The 19,542-nt window shown below is 41.9% G+C and overlaps 1 protein-coding gene across 3 annotated transcripts in view; it reads right to left on the reverse strand.

Annotated features, from left to right (window-relative positions):
* Pcf11 (PCF11, cleavage and polyadenylation factor subunit) overlaps window positions 1-16,917 on the reverse strand; it is a 27,795-nt gene extending 10,878 nt beyond the window's left edge. Inside the window, exons 1-9 of one of the 3 annotated variants that reach the window (XM_026784260.1) lie at window positions 16,413-16,604; window positions 12,714-12,839; window positions 10,710-10,898; window positions 10,219-10,413; window positions 7,927-9,041; window positions 6,945-7,125; window positions 6,360-6,843; window positions 4,289-5,847; window positions 595-694 (exon numbers count right to left, since the gene is read on the reverse strand). In XM_026784260.1, coding sequence (XP_026640061.1) covers window positions 595-694; window positions 4,289-5,847; window positions 6,360-6,843; window positions 6,945-7,125; window positions 7,927-9,041; window positions 10,219-10,413; window positions 10,710-10,898; window positions 12,714-12,839; window positions 16,413-16,604 — 4,141 coding nt within the window. Of the gene's footprint in view, window positions 1-594; window positions 695-4,288; window positions 5,848-6,359; window positions 6,844-6,944; window positions 7,126-7,926; window positions 9,042-10,218; window positions 10,414-10,709; window positions 10,899-12,713; window positions 12,840-16,412 lie in introns of all 3 variants that reach the window. The other 2 variants (XM_005357602.3, XM_026784261.1) reach the window with 2 other exon arrangements.
* Window positions 16,918-19,542: the final 2,625 nt, after the last annotated feature.

Raw genomic sequence — 19,542 nt, forward strand, 5'->3', positions numbered from 1 at the left:
TCTGTAGACCAGGCTGGCCTCGAACTCACAGAGATCTGCCTGCCTCTGCCTCCCGAGTGCTGGGATTAAAGGCGTGCGCCACCACCGCCCGGCCACAAGTACATATTTGAAGAAGCTTAGAAATGTTTGTTTGGCAGTGCTCACACTTGAATCCAGGGCTTCATTCATGCTAGGTACCTGATGTGCTCTAACACTGAGCCCTATTATATCCCTAGGCCTTATGATTTAGAAATTAAAACAAGTATCACAACAGTATTGAGGAAAACCAAAAAAAGCTACAAAATTTCTGCAATTTATTGCTTCCTAAATGATAAACAGCTTATCAGAACAATATTATCATTCCTCTAGCCATTTCCAACCTCTATTCAATAGGTTTCCTTCCCTGATGGCCAGCCTAATCATCTCTAGCCGTAAGATGAGGTTTGCATGACCATCTGCCAAACAACGTAAACAAGGAGGATAAACACTCCAGCCAGATTACATTTCTACAACTTGAACACAATCTCTCAAACATGCCATTTTCGACACCAACACCTATTCAAGAAAACAAAAGTTATATGTCTTTTGAAAATATCACAATTCAGAAGGACATACCTGAAGGATTTTGAATAAAAGCTCCAGGATTCTGTGGATGAACTGGTAAAAATTGTTGTCCTTGGCCAAACGCTACTGGCTGAGCAACGCCAGTCAGAACCTTTAAGATAAAAATGTTAATTTTAAGAACATCTTTCTGTAAGTACAATTTTAACATTCTAATCAAATCACATACAAATTTTCACAAATGGCCAGGCGATGGTGGCACTCGGGAGGCAGAGGCAGGCGGATCTCTGTGAGTTCGAGACTAGCCTGGTCTACAGAGCTAGTTCCAGGACAGGCTCCAAAGCCACAGAGAAACCCTGTCTCGAAAAACCAAAAAAAAAAAAAAAAAAAAATTTTCACAAATGTCTTAAGGTCTGTGATAATAAAGATTTTGAGAGTAACAACTGGTTTACTTCCACAAACTAGAACGCCTTCTCCTATCTGTTTCAGAGTCACAAGGATCGGAGAATAGGTTAAAACTTCCTTTAAAAGTGAGTTCAATGCCAGTCTGGTCTACAAGAGAATTCCAGGACAGTCAGAACTGCATGGAGAAACCCTATAGGGGATGGGAGAGATACTTCCTTAAAAGTATTTAAAATAAAAAAAGCATGCAAATATAAGACCCACAAACCAGCTGTGTGACTGACCTATGCTATACAAATCACTTGACCCTAAGGGTGCTTTATTTTACAAATAGAATAGGCATACAGAGATAAAACCTTTACACAATAACAGGGACTAGTTAGCAAGGTTGAAGACAGAATTCCTAACCTTGGCCTTTTTCCAGTCTGAAGTGTTTCAACCAGGTCTGTGCACAACTATAATCCATTACTAGTCTGAAGTGTTTCAACCAGGTCTGTGCACAACTATAATCCATTACTAGCAACCTGGGGCAGAGGCAAGAGGACTGAAAATGTAAAATCCTGAGCTGAGCTAGCAGGACTCTTGAAAAAAAGCAAAGAAAAACTTTTTTTTTTTTTTTGGCTTTGGTTTTTTAGAGACAGGGTTTCTCTGTGGCTTTGGAGCCTGTCCTGGAACTAGCTCTGTAAGACCAGGCTGGTCTCGAAAAAGAAAAACTTTTATGTACAACATGAACTTGAAGTTATCCTTCTTTGCCATCATTTTTGGATAAGGTTATAGCTGAGTTCAAAATAGATTACAAAAGTCAAAGAGAATTATAAACAAGCAAACAAAACCAAAGAACAAAGAAAAAACCAGCTGGTAATGGTAGCTCCTACCAGTAATCCCAGCACTTGAGAGATTAAGACAGGTCTACTGTTCTGACTATACAATTTTGAGTTCTGGGGCAGCCTGGACTAGCATTAAGACCCTACCTAAAAGAACAAAATGGGGAAGACTGCAGGGGCTAAATGGGTTAAATATGGTTTAGTGGTACATCATCTGCTGAGAATCCCTCAGTTCAAGCTTCAGAACCATAAAAGATAAAGATTGCAATAAAGTTATGAAATAATTACTGTACTAACATACAAACTTGGTGTTTGGGATTTCGTTACGTAAACAAATATTCATTAATAAATCTTGTTCGCTATCCATGTGACTTCTTAATAGTGTAAACAACACACACACACAAATAAAGTAACGTCACAGAAAAAAGATTAAACAAAATACAATTATACAAAATCTGGTAATAATAGTATTTCTTTTAAGGAAGTACAAATTTAACAGGCAGGACAAATATTTTTAACCAAATTATTGGAAATGAACAGAAGATTTGGAATATGCTTTAAAAATTCTTCTTTTCCATCTCTTTCAATGTAATCCAACTACTGTAAAATGAATCTATCCTAGTAAAGGATCAGCAACTGGAAAAGTAAATTTAACCAAGGATAAGTTCAACAAGCAAATATAAGCAGTCAGAAATCAACAGACTAAAAATATCCCATGAGCCCACTACTTTAATACACATTTTTTAAAATGTGTGCAGAAGCTGGGTGTGGTGGCTCATGACTCCCAGCTCCTGAGAGGCAGAGGCGAGTGGGTCTGAGATGAGCTCAGTCTTGTTGAGCTGCAGATCTTGAAAACAAAGCGTGGGCTACTGGCGCACACTTAATTAACAGAATTTACAGCACTGAGGAGGCAGAGGCAGGCAGGCAGATCTCTGTGAGTTCAAGGCCATCCTGGCAAACAGAGCAAATTCCAGGAGAGCCAGGACTACACAGAGAAACCTGTCCCAAAATAGAAAAAAAAAAAGGCAGAATTCAAGGCAAACCTGAGCTACTCCACAGTAAGCTCCAGCTAGGCTGACCTACAAGAAGGCTGCACAGAGCAGTAAGAAGACCGCACAGTCAATGGGTGGCTGACTGGAGACACTGACATGACAATACATTTAGAAGGCAAGCAACAAGCTGGCTCTGTTTACATTAATGTCATGCCACTCATCGTATGCAACCACAGTTAGCTAAAGAGAGTGCTGAAAACAGAAAATAATAATAAAAGTATGGAGAACTTTATTTCTTATCTCACACTAAGGAAAATATCAGTCAAAAAACAGTCTAAGAAAATCTGCTCTACTGGGTTCATTTAAACAGGGTTCAATATGCTGTTCAAGGTAACAGAGGTCTATAAAAACATTATTAGCATTAAAAAACAAAAAATAACTCCACAAAAGTGCAGTAAGGCCAGCAAGATGGCTCACTGGTAACGGTGCTTGCCAGGGAGCCCGATGACCTGGTGCCCACAGGGGTAGAAGAGAAGTGAGTCTCATAACTTTTCCTCCGACTTCCACAAACACACAAAATAATGCTTTTTTTTACTTTTTAAAAAAAGTAAAAAATAGTTCAGTAGCAGGTAGAGCACTTGCCTATCACACACGAAGCCCTTGTGTGTGAATCCCCAGCACTGAAAACAATGAGCATGCCTATAACCCCAGCACCCCACAAGTGGAGACAGGAGAAGCAAGTTCAAAGTCTCCTCCTGCTACAGAGCTCAACACCAGCCAAGGTGAAATGAGACATTGTCACAAAAAATAAAATAAAATAAAATAAAATAAAATAAAATAAAATAAAATAAAATGGCCTAGAGAGATAATTTAGTGGTTTGAAGTACTTCCTGCTCTGTTCTGAACCTGAGTTCAGTTCCCAGCAGCCCACAGTGCCCCAATGTTCTGTGTCTAGCCTTTGCAGGCAGCCACAAACACTTGCAAACATACACACATACATACACATAAATTAAAACACAATCTTTTTAAAACAAAATAAGCGTACATGTACACTGAGAAGAAAGGAAGAAATAAAGAGGAAGACTGGGATGGCCCAGTGTCTTGAAGAGTGGCAAATGTCAACCCCAAAAAACCTCTCATCCCACTTCCTAATATACACATTGTTGGAAGTACATTAAGAATGTACACACTAGCTGGACGGTGGTGGCACAGGCCTTTAATCCCAGCATTCAGGAGGCAGGATCTCTGTGAGTTCAAGGCCAGCCTAGTCTACAAGAGCTAGTTTGAGGACGTACACCAAAAGCTACAGAGAAACCCTCTCTCGTAAAAAAATAAAAACAAAAACCCATCATAAATTACTCTTAAAGCTTTTCCCAAATACTAGAAACAATTAAAAAGAAAAAAGTTAACCCAACCTTGACTACACAGAGAATTTGAGAGTAGCCTGAACTACAGAACTTTGTCTCAAAAATAAATTTATTTACCTACATATAATTACCACATAATTTTAGAATAACTAAAATAGCTTACCTGTTGAGATGTCTGGATATTTCCTGCTGACATCGAAGTAGGTAAATTGCCAAAGTTTCCAAACTGAGAACTCTGAAGATTCTTTTCCTCAAAATAGTGTCCCGAAGCTCTGTTAAGGGGATTTGGGAAATTCTGGTTTCCAGGGCCATGAGGTCCATTAAAATTTGGTCCTTGGGGTGTATCAAATATTTGCTCATGTCTTTGGAACTGTAATCCTTGAGATGGAACATTAAAAGCATTGCCAGGTGGATCATTATATGGGCCAGTCTGATTGAAAGGTACAGATTCAAGCCTTTGTGAAGGATGATTGTCAAATCGGTTGCCTTGCAGGCCAAGAGGAATATCAAATCTTGATGCTTGCTGGTGCTGTGGCCCATCAAATCTTTGAGGTACACCATCAAACCTTGGTTGAACCTGCTGTCCAGGTGGCCCATCAAATCTCTGTGGACCTGGCTGACCAGTTCTTTCAAATCTAGGACCTGGTTGGCCATGTAATCCATCAAATCTTGGTAAAAGGGATGGCTGACCTGGCTGTCCATCAAACCTTAAAGAGTGACAACCTTCGAATCTAGGACCACCTTGACCCAGAGGCCCTTCAATTCTCATGCCACCTCCTGGTACAGGACCCTCAAACCTCATTCCACCTCCTTGTTGAACTAAAGGTCCTTCAAACCGGATGCCAACCCCCGGCTGACCATGTGGTCCCTCAAACCTAAGGTTCCCACTTAGTTGATTATGTCCTTCAAATCTCAGACCAGCTACAGACTGACCATGGGGACCCTCAAACCTCATTCCAACTCCTTGCTGCAGCAAAGGGCCCTCAAATCTGATACCACTACCTGGCTGACCATGAGGCCCATCAAACCTAATTGCAGACCCTGATGGACCATGACCCCCCTCAAATCTAAGTCCACCTACAGGCTGACCTCTAGGATTTTCAAATCTAAGACTACCCACAGGCTGTCCATGAGGTCCCTCAAACCTCAGACCACCCACAGGTTGACCACGATGTCCTTCAAACCTGAGACCACCCACAGGCTGACCCCCTGGCCCTTCAAATCGCAAACCACCTGCAGATCCCTCAAACCTCAGGCTAGGTGAACCATCAAATCGAAAGCCACCTCCTCCTCCTTGACCAATTGGCCCTTCAAACCGCAGAGGTGTTCCTACTGGTCCTGGAGGACCTTCAAATCTCAAAGGGCACCCACCTCCTAACTGACCTTGTGGTCCTTCAAACCTCATAGGGCCTCCTCCCCCCATTTGTCCTGGTGACCCATCAAACCGAAGAGAACCTGGTGCAGGAGGTCCATCAATTCTAGGGCTTAATTTATTAGGTCCTTCAAAAATCATCTTGCTCGGGCCATCTCTCGTCACAGATGGCCTACCAGGTCCATCAAATAATGGCCGGTCTTCAGCTAAAGCTGTAAGTCGCTGATTTGTATCAAGGCCAGCAAATCTTGATGTTGGGCCATCTACAAATGTTTTATCTGAATCTTCATATCTAGGTCGCTTAAGTGGAAAACGATCATTGAATGGAGATCTCTGCTCCTCTCGTACACCTTTTAAAAAGAAAAATATATATCTTCACTACAATTGAATTTACATCAAATTACTCCTTTTTATAGTTATCTAAAAACTTATCCAAAGATGTATTATCTCATTACATTAGTGGGTAGGGAAGGGACAAACAGCAACAGTAGGTTAAGAAGATGCCCTTCTGATTCAGATATACCTGGGGTTAAAAAAATTCCCATCCTGTCAAGGTACTTGTCATAGGACTTCGAGAGCAAGTTACTTAACATCTCTAGTTTTGTTTCCTAGTCGTAAAATTAGAATACATATTTGCTTGGGTTTTGTGGGGGCTTAATCAAATTAAATATACATATAAAAAAATTAGGTCCCTTCCCTTTCCATGGGAGGGTGAAGGAAAGGCAAAACAGAGATACACACACACACATACACACACACAAAGAAGTCTGAACAGTGGTAAGATTCAGCCCCACTTAGCTTGTTCATTTTCCCTTCACCGCTGTGTGATTCAATAGGCATAATCTCATTTAACTTTTTCTACCTTTAGCAGAGACTTGCTCGTCATGTCTTCTCCGGCCCTCATGGGGTGAAAGATTCTCAGCATAAGTACGACTCCCAGATACAGGAGAAAGACGTCTTGTTCTTTCACTAAATTGTTCTTTTCTGTCAAACTGTGCTCCACTATTCCTACTTGCATGTTTACTTTTGGATGGCTCACATTCTATTCCAGACAACAAGGCATCAGTCAAAGGGTAGTCAAAAAGATCAGGATCTAAGAGATCAAGTCTTGGAAATGAATGCTGAACCTGTGTCCTTTTCAGTTTTGCTTTATGTTCATAGTAGGTTAATTCAGCATCAGATAAGAGAGGTTTCTTTTTTAATCCACCTTTATTTTCTTCTGTAGGACTATCCCGTACATTGCATCTATGTTTACCTTCTTGATACTGAAATAGCTGTCGAATTTGATGTACAACAACAAGGAACTCATCCTGTGTAATTTCACCAGAAGCTAAACGTTCACTCGTCTGCATAGGGATGATAAAATGAAATGAAATATTTTAAATATTAAAAATACAAAAACATGGGCAAAAGAACATGACTAGATGAGATTAAACATAGTCACTACCTTTTGAAGTAATTCTCTTTTGCTTGCAACGGTTAACTCTTTAGGAATCTGAAGATTGGCATCAACACTTAATCGATGTTGCTGCTTTGGGGTTCGAGGTGACAAGATTCCTTTAGTGCTTGACCAGCTCTCCCTATGCCTTAGATGAGGAGGTTTACTATGTTCATCACCCTGCTGTAAGCTGAAACCACAAAAGCAGTGTTACTTCAAAGTATTTATTTAAAAAACAAAACTCCCAAGCTGTACTTAAGAATGCTTTAAAGATCTGATTTAAAAAAAAAAAAAAAAAAAGTACATAAAATTTTTTTGAAAAAGCCAAATAGAGTAAGAATTCTGATTTTTAAAGGCTGAAGATTTGATCCGGGGGGGAATGGTTGGCTGTTTGGTATGTGCAAGATCCCAGGTTTGACCCCTGGCAGCAGCTATAGCAGCACCACCCCCATTCCATCCTCACCCTAACCCCATCAAAAAGGAAAACAAGCTGATGGGAGAAAATGATGAATTCAAGGTCAAAGTGGGCTAGCAAGCACGTTCCAGGCCATGTGGGACTACATAGCTCGACCCTATGAACATCAATTAAAAACAAAAATAAAACCAAGTAACTTTGTTTCTTACATATAAACATAAAACCAAGTAGATTAGCAAACCTTTCTAAACTTTCATGTCTCTATGAAATAGGAAGTATCTAACCCACTGGGTTGTTTTTCACAACTAGAAAAACAATTACAACATTCAATTAGTATCTTCTGATGTTAAATTAAACTACCTTTAAAATGCATATTCTAAAGCCAGGAATAATGGATCCTACCTATAATCCCAGCATTCGGGTGGCGAAGGTAGGAAAACTGCCATGAGATGGAGGCCAGCCTATGCTACTCTGTGAGTTCAGGCTAGCCTGAATAAAAGTGTGAGAACCTCACCTTAATAAAGTAAAAACATCAAAATAAAAATCATACTTTACAAAAAAACATCAGCAACATACCTTTTATTTTCTTCCCAACCAGATTTCCATCTTTTGGCAGACTTAGAGCTTTGCCAATTCTCTATATTCTCCTTTGGCTCAGCACCTGACTTCATAGAATGTTGACTTGCAGTTTCTTGCGGCCGTTCCTCATCCATCTTTTTCAGTCGTCTGGGATCTCGAACATCCTGCTTAGTACTTCTCTTAATATTTCTTTCTTCTCTGGAAGATGGTGGGAACTCTTCCATATGTGACTGTTTAAGTCCTGACTGACGCATCTTTCCAGCTTTGGGGGCCAAAGTTGGAGACATACTACTTCTTTGCCTTCGTTTGGGTGACCGTCTATCTCTTCTCTTTGGGGAATGTATAATTGGTGATCGAGACTTAGGTGACCTTGATCTGGATCTCTTTCGCGTACTTGATCTCCCTGGTTTTGTCCCCTGTTTATCCAATTCTTCTGTAACCATGTCTGGTTTTTGGACAATGCCATTTATGATTTTATTTCTACTTCCCATCAGTCTGTGTTCAGATGATTTCATGTGGTCATCTTTATCCTTCTTTTCTGTAGTTTTTCTTTTTTCTTTTACATCCTCATCTTTGCCCTCAGTTTTATCCTGAAGATGCTTTTTTAATCGTGGATCTCTCTTGTTCATATCAGACAACCTCATACTTTCAGAGTCTTGATTTTTCAAGTCTTTTGGGTGTGATAATTTGTTTTTCAAAGGTGATGGTGATTTAGATTTAGATTTAGAATCTAATTGGTCAAGTTCCTTCTTGGTTATTCTTTCACTTGATTTACTTTTTTCTTGCTTGGAGGAATTTAGTTTTTCAGAGGGTATAGTTTTACTTGTTTTAATATCAGACTGATTTAATGTGTTCATTACAAATTCTTTCCTATGACTCTGTTCTTTGCCATGGGATGAATGCTGGCTCATCCTGTTAAGACGAGGATCCCGGTTAGTTCCTTTCAAGTCTTGAATTTGTAAGGATGAACTTGGTCGGCTCTTGTCAGATTGCACAGGAACCTGATGTGGAGTTTTAACAGTCATAGTGGGAATCTGTGAAACATGTAACTTAGATGTTCCTGATCCAGGACCCAAGTTGGCTGTCTCTTGCTGAACGCTAAGAGATACTGCCTGAAATACAAAATGTTCATGTTAATACCATAACCCATGAATACTATTTTATTTCCTTGTCATTACATAGACTATAGTCAAAATTAGAACATTTTCACTAAATCTATTCGCTTGATGGTGCATTATTAACACTACACACTTTTTTGGGAGGGAAAAGAAAGAGGGTAAGGATCTTAACAATATAACCCAGATCAGACTGAACTTGTCACACAGACATTTGCCTATCTCTAGCTCCCAGTGCTGGAACTAAAGGCAAGCATCACCAAGCATGGCAATACTCTACACTTCTAAGGTAAAATAAATACAAGGAGAGAGAGTACAAGCACTTAAACGATCTTGCTTCTTACCAGGCCTTTAACCTGTATTTTAGAATATAATTTCTACTACAATAATTCTTCAAAACTATCCAATATTGTAAACCATGCTGTTACTCAAAAACAATTACATGACTAAACTCCAACTGCTCCGTACAAAAGACAGGGTGATTCTAATTAAACTTCGTCATAAAAGCGTTTCTCAAAACATTAATGAACTTATATAAAAACTCCGTCTTTCTATACCTCAATCTCAAACTTGGATGCTAAGTAAAAAATAGAGTGTTTGATGAGTACAGATACATACACTCTCGGGTCTCTATATTTGTACCTTTTGTATACTTTTAGAAACATGGTTTGTTCCTGAATGTTAAAGACATTCACTACAATATACTTACTATCTTAGGACTAAAATATTAAATCTCCATGAAGATAATGGGAAACAAACTAAGTGCTACCTCGATAAGAATAAATGTTTGTTTCCCTAGTGTTTTGAGACATGCTGCCTGGCTGGCCTCAAACTTGCTGTGTGACTAAGGATGACCTTGAACTTCTGATTCCCCTGCCTCTTGTTCCCAAGTGCAGATTAGAGACTTGTGCCATCAAACCTGGTTGGCTGTTATACGGGAGAACCCAATACCAGCCATATATATATTTTACATCCTAAGATAGCAATCTAGTAGAAAATACTGAGAAACAAAATACAGTTCACAACCAAGTGTTTTATAGGAAGATTATAAAATTTTGGCTTAATACAATTTTTAAAATAAGTAGGAAAAACATCAATAAAATATTCATATACAAAATAACTACTTCCCTATTAGAATGTTTAAACATTTACACATCAAATCTCCCCTACTTACCAGTTGTGCCTTAGCTTGTTCTAACTCAAGCTCCAGCTTTTTCTGCTGAAGCTCTAATAACTGTTTTTGTTTTGCGAGTAACTGCTGCCTTATTAGTTGTTCTTGGGTAAGATTCTTTTGTATTTCAGGTACAATTGGAGGAGTGGAGATACTGGGGGAACTGACCACTGGGCCAGGTGTTGAAGACTCCTCAGGCTATAAGAAAAAAATACTTTTTAAGCAAAACATATCATAGCTAAAACTAAAAATTATCAACTTCACCTATTATTATTCAAAGTCACAAATCTTCAATCACACTTAAAAGTACACACACACAAAAATGCTTAGGCATTTAAAATGGCAAATGTTACATAGTAAGTCATTTATTACTATATACATGTATTACTTTTTCAAACCAAAATGATTCTAGTTTTACTTTTTGAAAAGTTTACAGAAGTTAGCGCTTGATAGTCAAATTGTTTAGCATATAAGCCATTCATATAAAGACTTACCGATTTATTTAAAAATTTTGGATTCACATGGATGCTAGATGTATTCACATTAGGGGGCAGAGGTTTAATAGGCCAAGCAGGATCTAATGAATTGACTCTGACATCCAAAGCATAAAGTTTCTTCAAAGGGAATATTTCATCCCATGTGGAACGTAATTTAAATAAACTTTTTCTAGTATTTTCATCCACCTAGAACAACAGAACAATTCTCTGGCTTGTTAAGTTACTATAGAATGTTTCATATACTAAGTAGAAAGCTACCTGCCAATTCACACATAGTATCCACTTGTACATTAATATCAAACATTTGATTATTAAAGTTAATAAAGCTACTGCTCAAAAAAAAAAAAAAATCAGAAAAGTACTAACAGACTTCAAGCAAGCAACCCAAGCAACTTTTTGCATTTTTAAAAAGTCTCCATATAGTAGGGCTTAATATAGTATTTCTAATAAACTCCCTGGATAAACATAAAACCAGAAATGGTTTATCTGATGGCTAATGTCTTAAAGTTACTTGCTAGTAACATACAGTCATAAAAGATAAAATTATCTAGCCAATCTAACACAACACACTACTATTTTATCTATGAAATGCTATACTTTGGGACAGAAAACACCCTCATATTTTAATTCACAAAATCCTAGCCAAGGATGGGCATTATATAACTTGCCTACTCATATTGCAATGGATAAAATTATTTTTTAGAAAACAGAAAAGCCCAGGACTTAGTAAGGCAAGTCTTTAATTTCAATCTTCTTATCTATATTCATATCTTTAGAGAATGTATTTACAAGGTAATTTTTATGAAGTATAATAAAGCTAAAATTAGCTGGGCAGTGGTGGCGCACGCCTTTAATCCCAGCACTTGGGAGGCAGAGGCAGGCGGATCTCTGTGAGTTCGAGACCAGCCTGGTCTACAAGAGCTAGTTCCAGGACAGGCTCCAAAACCACAAAGAAGCCCTGACTCAAAAAACCAAAAAAAAAAAAAAAGAGAAAAAGAAAACTAAATTTAGATTCAGTAAAAATAATACCAAACCCCCAAATAATGGGAACATGCCAAAACTGAAAACAGGTTAAGTTGCTCTAAATTACTTACTGCACAGTGAGCTGATACTTTTTTAGTAATATCAGAAATACAGCTCTCCAAACTATTCCTATGTATTTCTATCCCAAGATCTAATTGTGGCTTTTTTATTAAAAGAAAAATTCTTTTAAAATTCTAGCACTCAGGCAGCTGTTAAAGTATGTCCTATAAGAAGTGTGTCTAATAAAACATAACAAAAACTATAAACGATTGTCAGAAAAGAATCTTTAAACCTAAATACCTCAAGGGCCCTTCTGCTCAATGTGATGGAATTACCTCAGAAAAGCCCTCCTGTTTAACCAAACTACCAATTACAACGGTATATACAATTTCTACGTATGGCCACTAACAAGCATTTCTCCCAAGCACCAGACATATCTCTGGTATCTCTCCAATACCAGAAGTATTTCCATAAGGACCTAAAGCAATGAACTGGTCCACCAAGCACACATCCCTGTTAACTTACACTTCAACAATGTAACAATGTCCAAAGGGCATTTGGGGGAATGAATAGGTAGGAACCATAGACTGAGGCCCCCTGGAGGAATATGCCTCCCGCTCCCCAACACTAGACATTTCAACAACACAAAATCTAAATGAATGCTCTGCAAGCTGCAACTTTTTGCCCACATTATAAACAACTTCATGAGACCCATACTCACATTTTGAAAATACACAATTCTAAAAGCTAATCAAAGTATATTCGCATCTTGAGTGATTAAGCAGCATCTGTTTTAATGCTCTAATAGAAAAACCCAGCATTTGCCACTTTCCTTGAAAAGGCACTTGACAATCAATGTCCAGGAAAATAAAACATTCCACCACCCAAGAAAACCCAACACAAGACAAGTATTTATTTCATCTGGAACGTTATAAAAATTCAATGTTTCTAAATATATATGTGTATATATATATGTACCTTTTCAAACACACAAATAAATGTTGCAACTAGGTTTTTAGTAAAGGCAGTGAGATACTCTCTTCCAACGTTTTTCACGATAGAATCCATAAGATACATAACAGGAAGCTTCTCTGAAGAAGGAGCCTAAGTATGAAAAGAAACTGAGAAGTTTAGTATAGGAAATTGCCACCAAGAAATTAGTTTAAAAAGTGTTTTTAAACCTACAATACAGACCTCTAGCTTTGTTGGTACAAAATGCTTTTGATTATGTTAAGTTTATAAGCCTAAGTGTTCGATCAAGTACTTGCTTCTTACAATGTTTTAAGTTGTGCACTTAAAAAAAAAAAAAAGCTCAGTTATCAAGAACAACCATAACCTCTAGTACTTAATACTCAACCTGATTTCAGGTGCATATAATAAAAAGGCCTGTGTTCAAAGGGGAGGGAAAATAGTTTCTGTAATCCAAGGGTCAGCTTTGAGATCTGTGCTTATGTTGTGCCTCGGCTCAAAGTACTCTCTCTGGTTTCCCTGGTTAACTTTATATGTTCAAGTCTTTGAAACTCTGTTACCTAGGAAATCATTGGTTACTTTCCTATAATCCAAATGAAGAATGAAATTAAACACACTTCACATACAAAGACAATGGCAAGATGCTTAGAACTTGCACATGAACACGCAGAAGTGCAAGCCTGTTATTGATACAAGAAAAACTGGATAGAGGAGCCGCTGAGTCATGTAAGTCAGGTTCAACTTGACTGGAAACCTGGATGTCCTGGAGATTTTCTTCACATCATGGACTGTCGCCGAAATACGTCTCCTCTTACATGCACAAACCAGGGGTTCTAAGTTTGTGCTGAGCCAGTGTGCTGCCGCTGATAAAGGTAGCAGCCCTTCCAAGGCAAAGTCGCCCCGGGTGAACTGCAAAGCCTACCCACCACTGGCTTTTAGAAGACACAGCAAGCTTCCAGAAAGCATCAGCAGGTTCACAGACTTGTTGAGGAGCACTAAGACATGCCATAAGCTGTTAACTGACTCCACATGTACCCACGACTTCAGAAAACAAAACTGATAAGTGAATCCCCAACTACCCACCCCATGTGTACATGAACCTAACTGGACACTTACCCACAGCTACCTGTAGCTAGAGCAGGCTCATACTCCTGGGGTATGCAATGCCATGCTTCACAAAACCAACTGCCCTGACAAGTGTGTGGAAATGCTCTTGCTTCTGATAACACCTTTACAACCAAAGTTGACTAAAGAAATGTTTGGATAACTCTATGAAAAACTTAGGTGCTACTAAAAGGGGTCACACGGCCACTGTGTGTGGGCAAACTATTTAGTATCAACTCGTCAAAGGCTTTATTGCTGTGTCTTCACCTTATCATGTCTTGTTTTATACCATTTAAGTAATTATTGTTCCTTAGGAAGATAAATGGGCTCTTTTAACACCACAATCTGTCCATAGGCTAGAGTTTTGTTGTACAAGTGAAGTCCTTCTATGTGAGACTCTTTTTTGCTACTATCTTACGGGAAGGGCGAAACTGTGAGTCCATTAGTTTAGTATTGCTAAAGAATAAGGACACAAGCATACACTTCCAGAAATACAAAAACCAAGCCAGTTGCTACCAAATGACAGCAAACCCTCCCCTCACCCCCAACCCAGGTTAAGGTTCTTTCCCCCAAAGTGACTTCTAGTCTGGCTTTACAAAAATAACCAGGAAGCATGTGCCCAAAACTTTGAGCTGTCTTTTACCAGCAAATACTCCATCTATTTTCACCACTTTGTGTAACCAAATACACAAATACAAGTTTTATGTGGTCAATATACTCTGCATAAAGTTCAGTTCTCCAAGGTCTTGTAGATCCATTAAAAACCAGCAAGGAAGCTGTCTCCTTTGAGTAGCAATCTGAGCTGCTAAGTATTAGGTGCTGTGAATACCAATACCCAAAACATAGCTTGAAAACTTTGGTTCTCAGAAGTCCAAGTGCCGTTCTCTTTAAAAAGGTATTTAAGTCTTCAACAAGGCAAAGCTACCTCTCCCCGACAACAGGCTCGGTTGTCAACGAAGAGCTAAACCCATGCTTCTTAGAGCCCACCCTTTAAGAGCAGCTGCTTCACAGCCTCAGCTGGAAAGGCTAAAGGAGAGTTGTTTAGCTGTCAAATGCGCATGATAAACCTGATGAGCCCTTAAAAAACAAAAACCTCTTTTCCCCCCTCTTTAAATAAAGGTATGAAAGGACCACGTGAAACCGTGCATCTTGTGAACTGATTTACCCAAAAGAGTGGATGGACCTAAAGAAGAATGAACCCAAGTCACTTAAAGACTTTTGTTTAAAACACACAACCACGTAAGTAAAAATTCTTGGAAACAGATTCTACACCTTACAAAGGTAAATAAAAAAGACAAATACATATTTTATATGTTTTATTCACAAATTTTATAATACCAGTCACACATTTCAAAACCATTTATTAGAGTCAGACCACTGAGTTTTACACTAGACAGAAACCGTCTCTAAACAATGTATTGGTGGTTGTTGTTAAAGTGGCCTTTTAAAAGGGGTTCACTCTGCTAAAAGGAGGCTCATCCTGATAACTGCAATCACTAACAACTAGGAAAAAAAACCTAAACCTTAAGTACAAATTTGAAAAGTAACTTAAAACGTATTAATTGGGAAGCGGCTAAGACTCATTATAACGAAGTTTAACAGTAACTTTGCTTAAATGACATATCGCTCCTACTTGAATCCACAGGAGAGAAAGACAAGAGGCAACAGAAGGTGGCCAAAGACCACTTCAGCCAAGGGGTGAAGAGAAGAAAGCCTTCACTAGCAGGGAAGGGAGAAAAAAGAGAAAGAACAAGGAGGGGGCTGAAATTAAAAAAAATAAAATAAAATAAAACAAAAAACCTCCAAGTATTTGTTACCCACTGGGACAATTCTCAACCTACAGGTTGGATAAGATCTTCTCTCCCCCCCCCCACATCCAAACCCCACCCTCGGCCCAATTTCCCTACCACTGGGGCGAATCAGACCCTCCGAGAGGAGAATAAAAGTTTGATCTAACATCCCCCACCCCAAAATGGGGCTGACGGGTGTGAGCAGCTGCCTGGCTGGCAGGGAATGGATTCTCCACTCTTCCCTTTCGCATCATGTGCTTTGCAGGCGCCATGTTGAGCTAACAGGCCGCTGCTCCACTCGGGGCCAATTCCCTACACCCAACCCACCAGACAGCTCGCTCCCAGGTCCCCCTTCACCTCCTTCCAACCCGCAGAGCACAATTCCCCAAAAGGGCACTGAGGGAGAGGCCCCTCCCCACCTTCCCGGGGGCTTCAGAGGATTGGTTTTAACTCTCACGCTCCCAAGACCACAAAACTGCCTCTAAGTCTTCCCCCCCGCCCCGATCCGAAAGGGCTGTCCCCGAAGCGTGCGAGCGTGGGGACGTCCTCCGAGGTGGCCTAAATAGGGAGTTGGTGAGCGGAAACGGGGCTCCACCCTGCATCCTCCCCGCTCCCTCCCCGAAAAAAAGAGGCCCACGCTCCCCAGCCCGGGGCCAAAGACCGAGCCGAGTCGGGGGTGGGGTGGAGGGGGAGGTCGGAGAGGAGGAAACTCCGTCCGTCCGTCCCCTTCGGATGGAAGCGAGACCTGGGATGAGGCTGACCCTAAAAATCAAGGAGTATGAGAAGAATAGGAGGCTGCGGGGTGTATAAAAACCTTGGCGGTTTGGGCCTCGATGAGAGAGACGATCTCCTTGGCGAAGGGCAGGTTCTCCTCGGCTAGAATGGTCAGCATATTGATGTGCGGTTTGCTATTGAAGGTCAGGTCTTCCAGCGACGACTGATAATCCCGACAGGCGTCCTCCCGGGCCCCCGCAGCCCCGGCCTCGGCCGGCGTCGGCTCTGACATTGCGCCGCGGCCCCCCTCCGAGGTCCGCCGCCGCCGCAGCCGCTCGACACCCCGCCTCCCTGCCTTGCTTCCTTCCTTCCTCGCTCGCTCGCCTGCGACGCCTCGGCCTCGCTCCCCGGGTCTCCGGCGGGCGGCTGCGGCTTCACCACATGCTGACCGCGGAGGGAGGGGGGATGGGGGACGACCCAGGGGGAACCTCGGGGAAGAAACGCCGCCGCCGCCTCACGGGGGGGGAACCTCCGTCCGCGTCCAGCCGCCGCCGGGGCTTCTTTCTCCACGCACACAAGATGGCGGCGGCGGCGGCGGCGGCTCCAGCTCCGAAAATGTCTGGGGGCCCAACCGCTGCGTCGTGCGAAATGAGCTAGGGGCGGGGAGAAGATGCGGTCAAGGGGCGGGGCAGTTGGGAACACCCGGCGCGATTGGCTGGCCCGCGCGCGCGTCACGGGCCCCGCCCCCGGCTCTTCCGCAGGACGTCCTGGCGCCTCCTTCTTCCTCGGCCCCGACCGGGCTGTCGCCGCCCCTCCCGCTCGGAGGCGTGGGGCCGAGGACGGCCGGCTCTCATTGGCCAGTTCGTAAGCGACTGTTCGGTCATGTGTTACCATAACAACCCGCCCAGGGAAGCCAATAGAGGACGGCTGTTCTCCAGGACCGGCCCAACCGGTTGCACCAAGCTCCACCAGGCCCCTTCCGTCCCGCCTCTGCACTCCTCCCACCCTTGGGCGGCCCCGTCAATCATCCTTCGCCTGCCGCCGGGCGGGGCTGGACTGAGCTGCTGGAGCCCCGGCCTCCACTCCCCGGCCGGCCCGTCGCCCCAGTCTCAGGTGCTCCCGGGAGCCTGGGCGGGGTTCGCCCGGCCAGCTGTCCCTCCGGCTTCGAGGCGAGGGAGGAGGTGCCTGGCCTACCCGGAACCCAGACGGGAGGGAGGAACTCCTGCACGCAGCTTCACTCGTAAAAACACCTAGGAAGCCTTGCAGGAGTTGAGTCTCCCGGGAAAATGCTTTGATTAAGAGGTGCTGTGTGAGCAACGCGCTCGCCAAGGAGTTGGAAATATTTTGACGAAGTCGCTCACGTTTCGGGAAGGGTATTCATAATAGCAACACCCAGCCCTGAGCCTAATAACTCTTATCTTAACCGACTGCACTTCTAAATGGCCTTAGAGTACAGTGTCTGAGCCTGTATTCAGGCTCGATCGTTTAATACCAGCACTCAGGAGGCAGAGCAAGGTAGAACTCCATGAATTCGAGGCCAGCCAAGTTACAGCCTCAAAAACCAAGCGTGCATTTAATGCCCGCATGCAGGAAGTAGAAACAGTCTGATCGCTGAGTTCGAAGTCAGACTAGTCTACAGTGTAAATTCCAGTACAACTAGCGTGATGCAGAAACAAACATCACAAAACAACAACAAAAGAAGTAAACAAAAAACAGTATCTGACCGAGCGGTAGTGGCACACACCTTTACCCCAGCTCTTGAGAGGCAGAGGCAGGTGGGTCTACGGAGATTGTTCCAGGACAGTGAAGGTTACACAAAGAAACCCTATTTTGAAAATCAAAAAAACAATAGCAAATAAATACAGATTCTGAGAAATACGGGAAAATATCTTAGGTTTCTATGATCTGTTTTCAAAATATACAAAGCAAACAATTTACTTTGGCAGGGCTCGAGTGGGCTATGAGGCGCTATGGAAAAATATTCAGTTTCTCTCTCTAGAAAGAGAGAGTTAGTTCTTTTTTGCATAAACTGATGACATGACCACACTCCACAGCATGGTTAAGGGAAAGGTTTTTATTGTATATATAAGAGAGAGAACAGCCAGAGGCGTCTGATAGAGTCCAAAGAAAGAAAATGGAAAATGACCAGCAGACTAAACATGACCAGGAGTATCTCCGAGAAAGGGGAATGAACGGGGACTAGACATAGAGAAAACAGAGAAGCAGGAGCAGACAGCAGAGAGGTAGAAGAGAGGAAACTCTGTAGCTGTAGCAAGAGTAGCAGGATTAGAAAAGGATGAGTAGCGAGAGGAGGTGAGAAGGGCAGGGTGCTAGCGCAGACTTTGAAATGTGTAGCAGGTACTTGTGGTACTCAGCATGCGCTTTGATATGCTGATAGGTGCCTCGGGTAGCCACCGCTCCCTTCTGCCAGCGACAAGGGGAATAATAACTCCTTTTGGTAGAGAGGGACTGGCTTCACAAGCTCCTGAGGGATGCTTTTATCTAACGGGCAGAAATCCTTCTTTAGACCAGATTGAGCCTATTTCTGGATATTTGGACTGCCTTTTGGAGTTTGAGGAGCTAGGGTTTCCTTTGACAGTTTGGGGTGTTTTGTGTGTTTTGTTTTGTTTGAGAGAGGGTTTCGTTGTATTCCGGGCTAACTTAGAACACTCTAGGTAGGCCAGGCTATACTTTACTCACAGAGTTTTGCATGCCTTTGCTGGGATTAAAGGCATGTGACAACATGTTCCGCACTATTTTATTTTTTATTTTATTTTTTAAAATAATTAATTTAAAGCCGGGCGGTGGTGGCGCACGCCTGGCAGAGGCAGTCGGATCTCTGTGAGTTCGAGGCCAGCCTGGTCTACAAGAGCTAGTTCCAAGACAGGAACCAAAAGCTACGGAGAAACCCTGTCTTGAAAAATCCAAAAATAATAATAATAATAATAAATTTAAAATAATTCCAGGCCTCGTGGTGGTAGCACACGCCTTTAATCCCAGCACTACGGAGGCAGAGTCAAGCGGATCTGTGTGAGTTTGAGGCCAGCCTGGTCTACAAGAGCTAATTCCAGGACAGGCTCCAAAGCTACACAGAGAAACCCTGTCTCAAAAACCAAAAAAAGAAAGAAAGAAAGATCCTTGGTTTGGTAAATATATTCTCTCTCTTCCCCCATTCTCTTTCCCTCTTGCCTTCCTCCTCCCCTCCCTACTTTCTTCTCTCTATCTCGCCA

Source organism: Microtus ochrogaster, chromosome 22 (assembly GCF_000317375.1).
Source record: "Microtus ochrogaster isolate Prairie Vole_2 chromosome 22, MicOch1.0, whole genome shotgun sequence".
NCBI classification, from domain to species: domain Eukaryota; kingdom Metazoa; phylum Chordata; class Mammalia; order Rodentia; family Cricetidae; genus Microtus; species Microtus ochrogaster.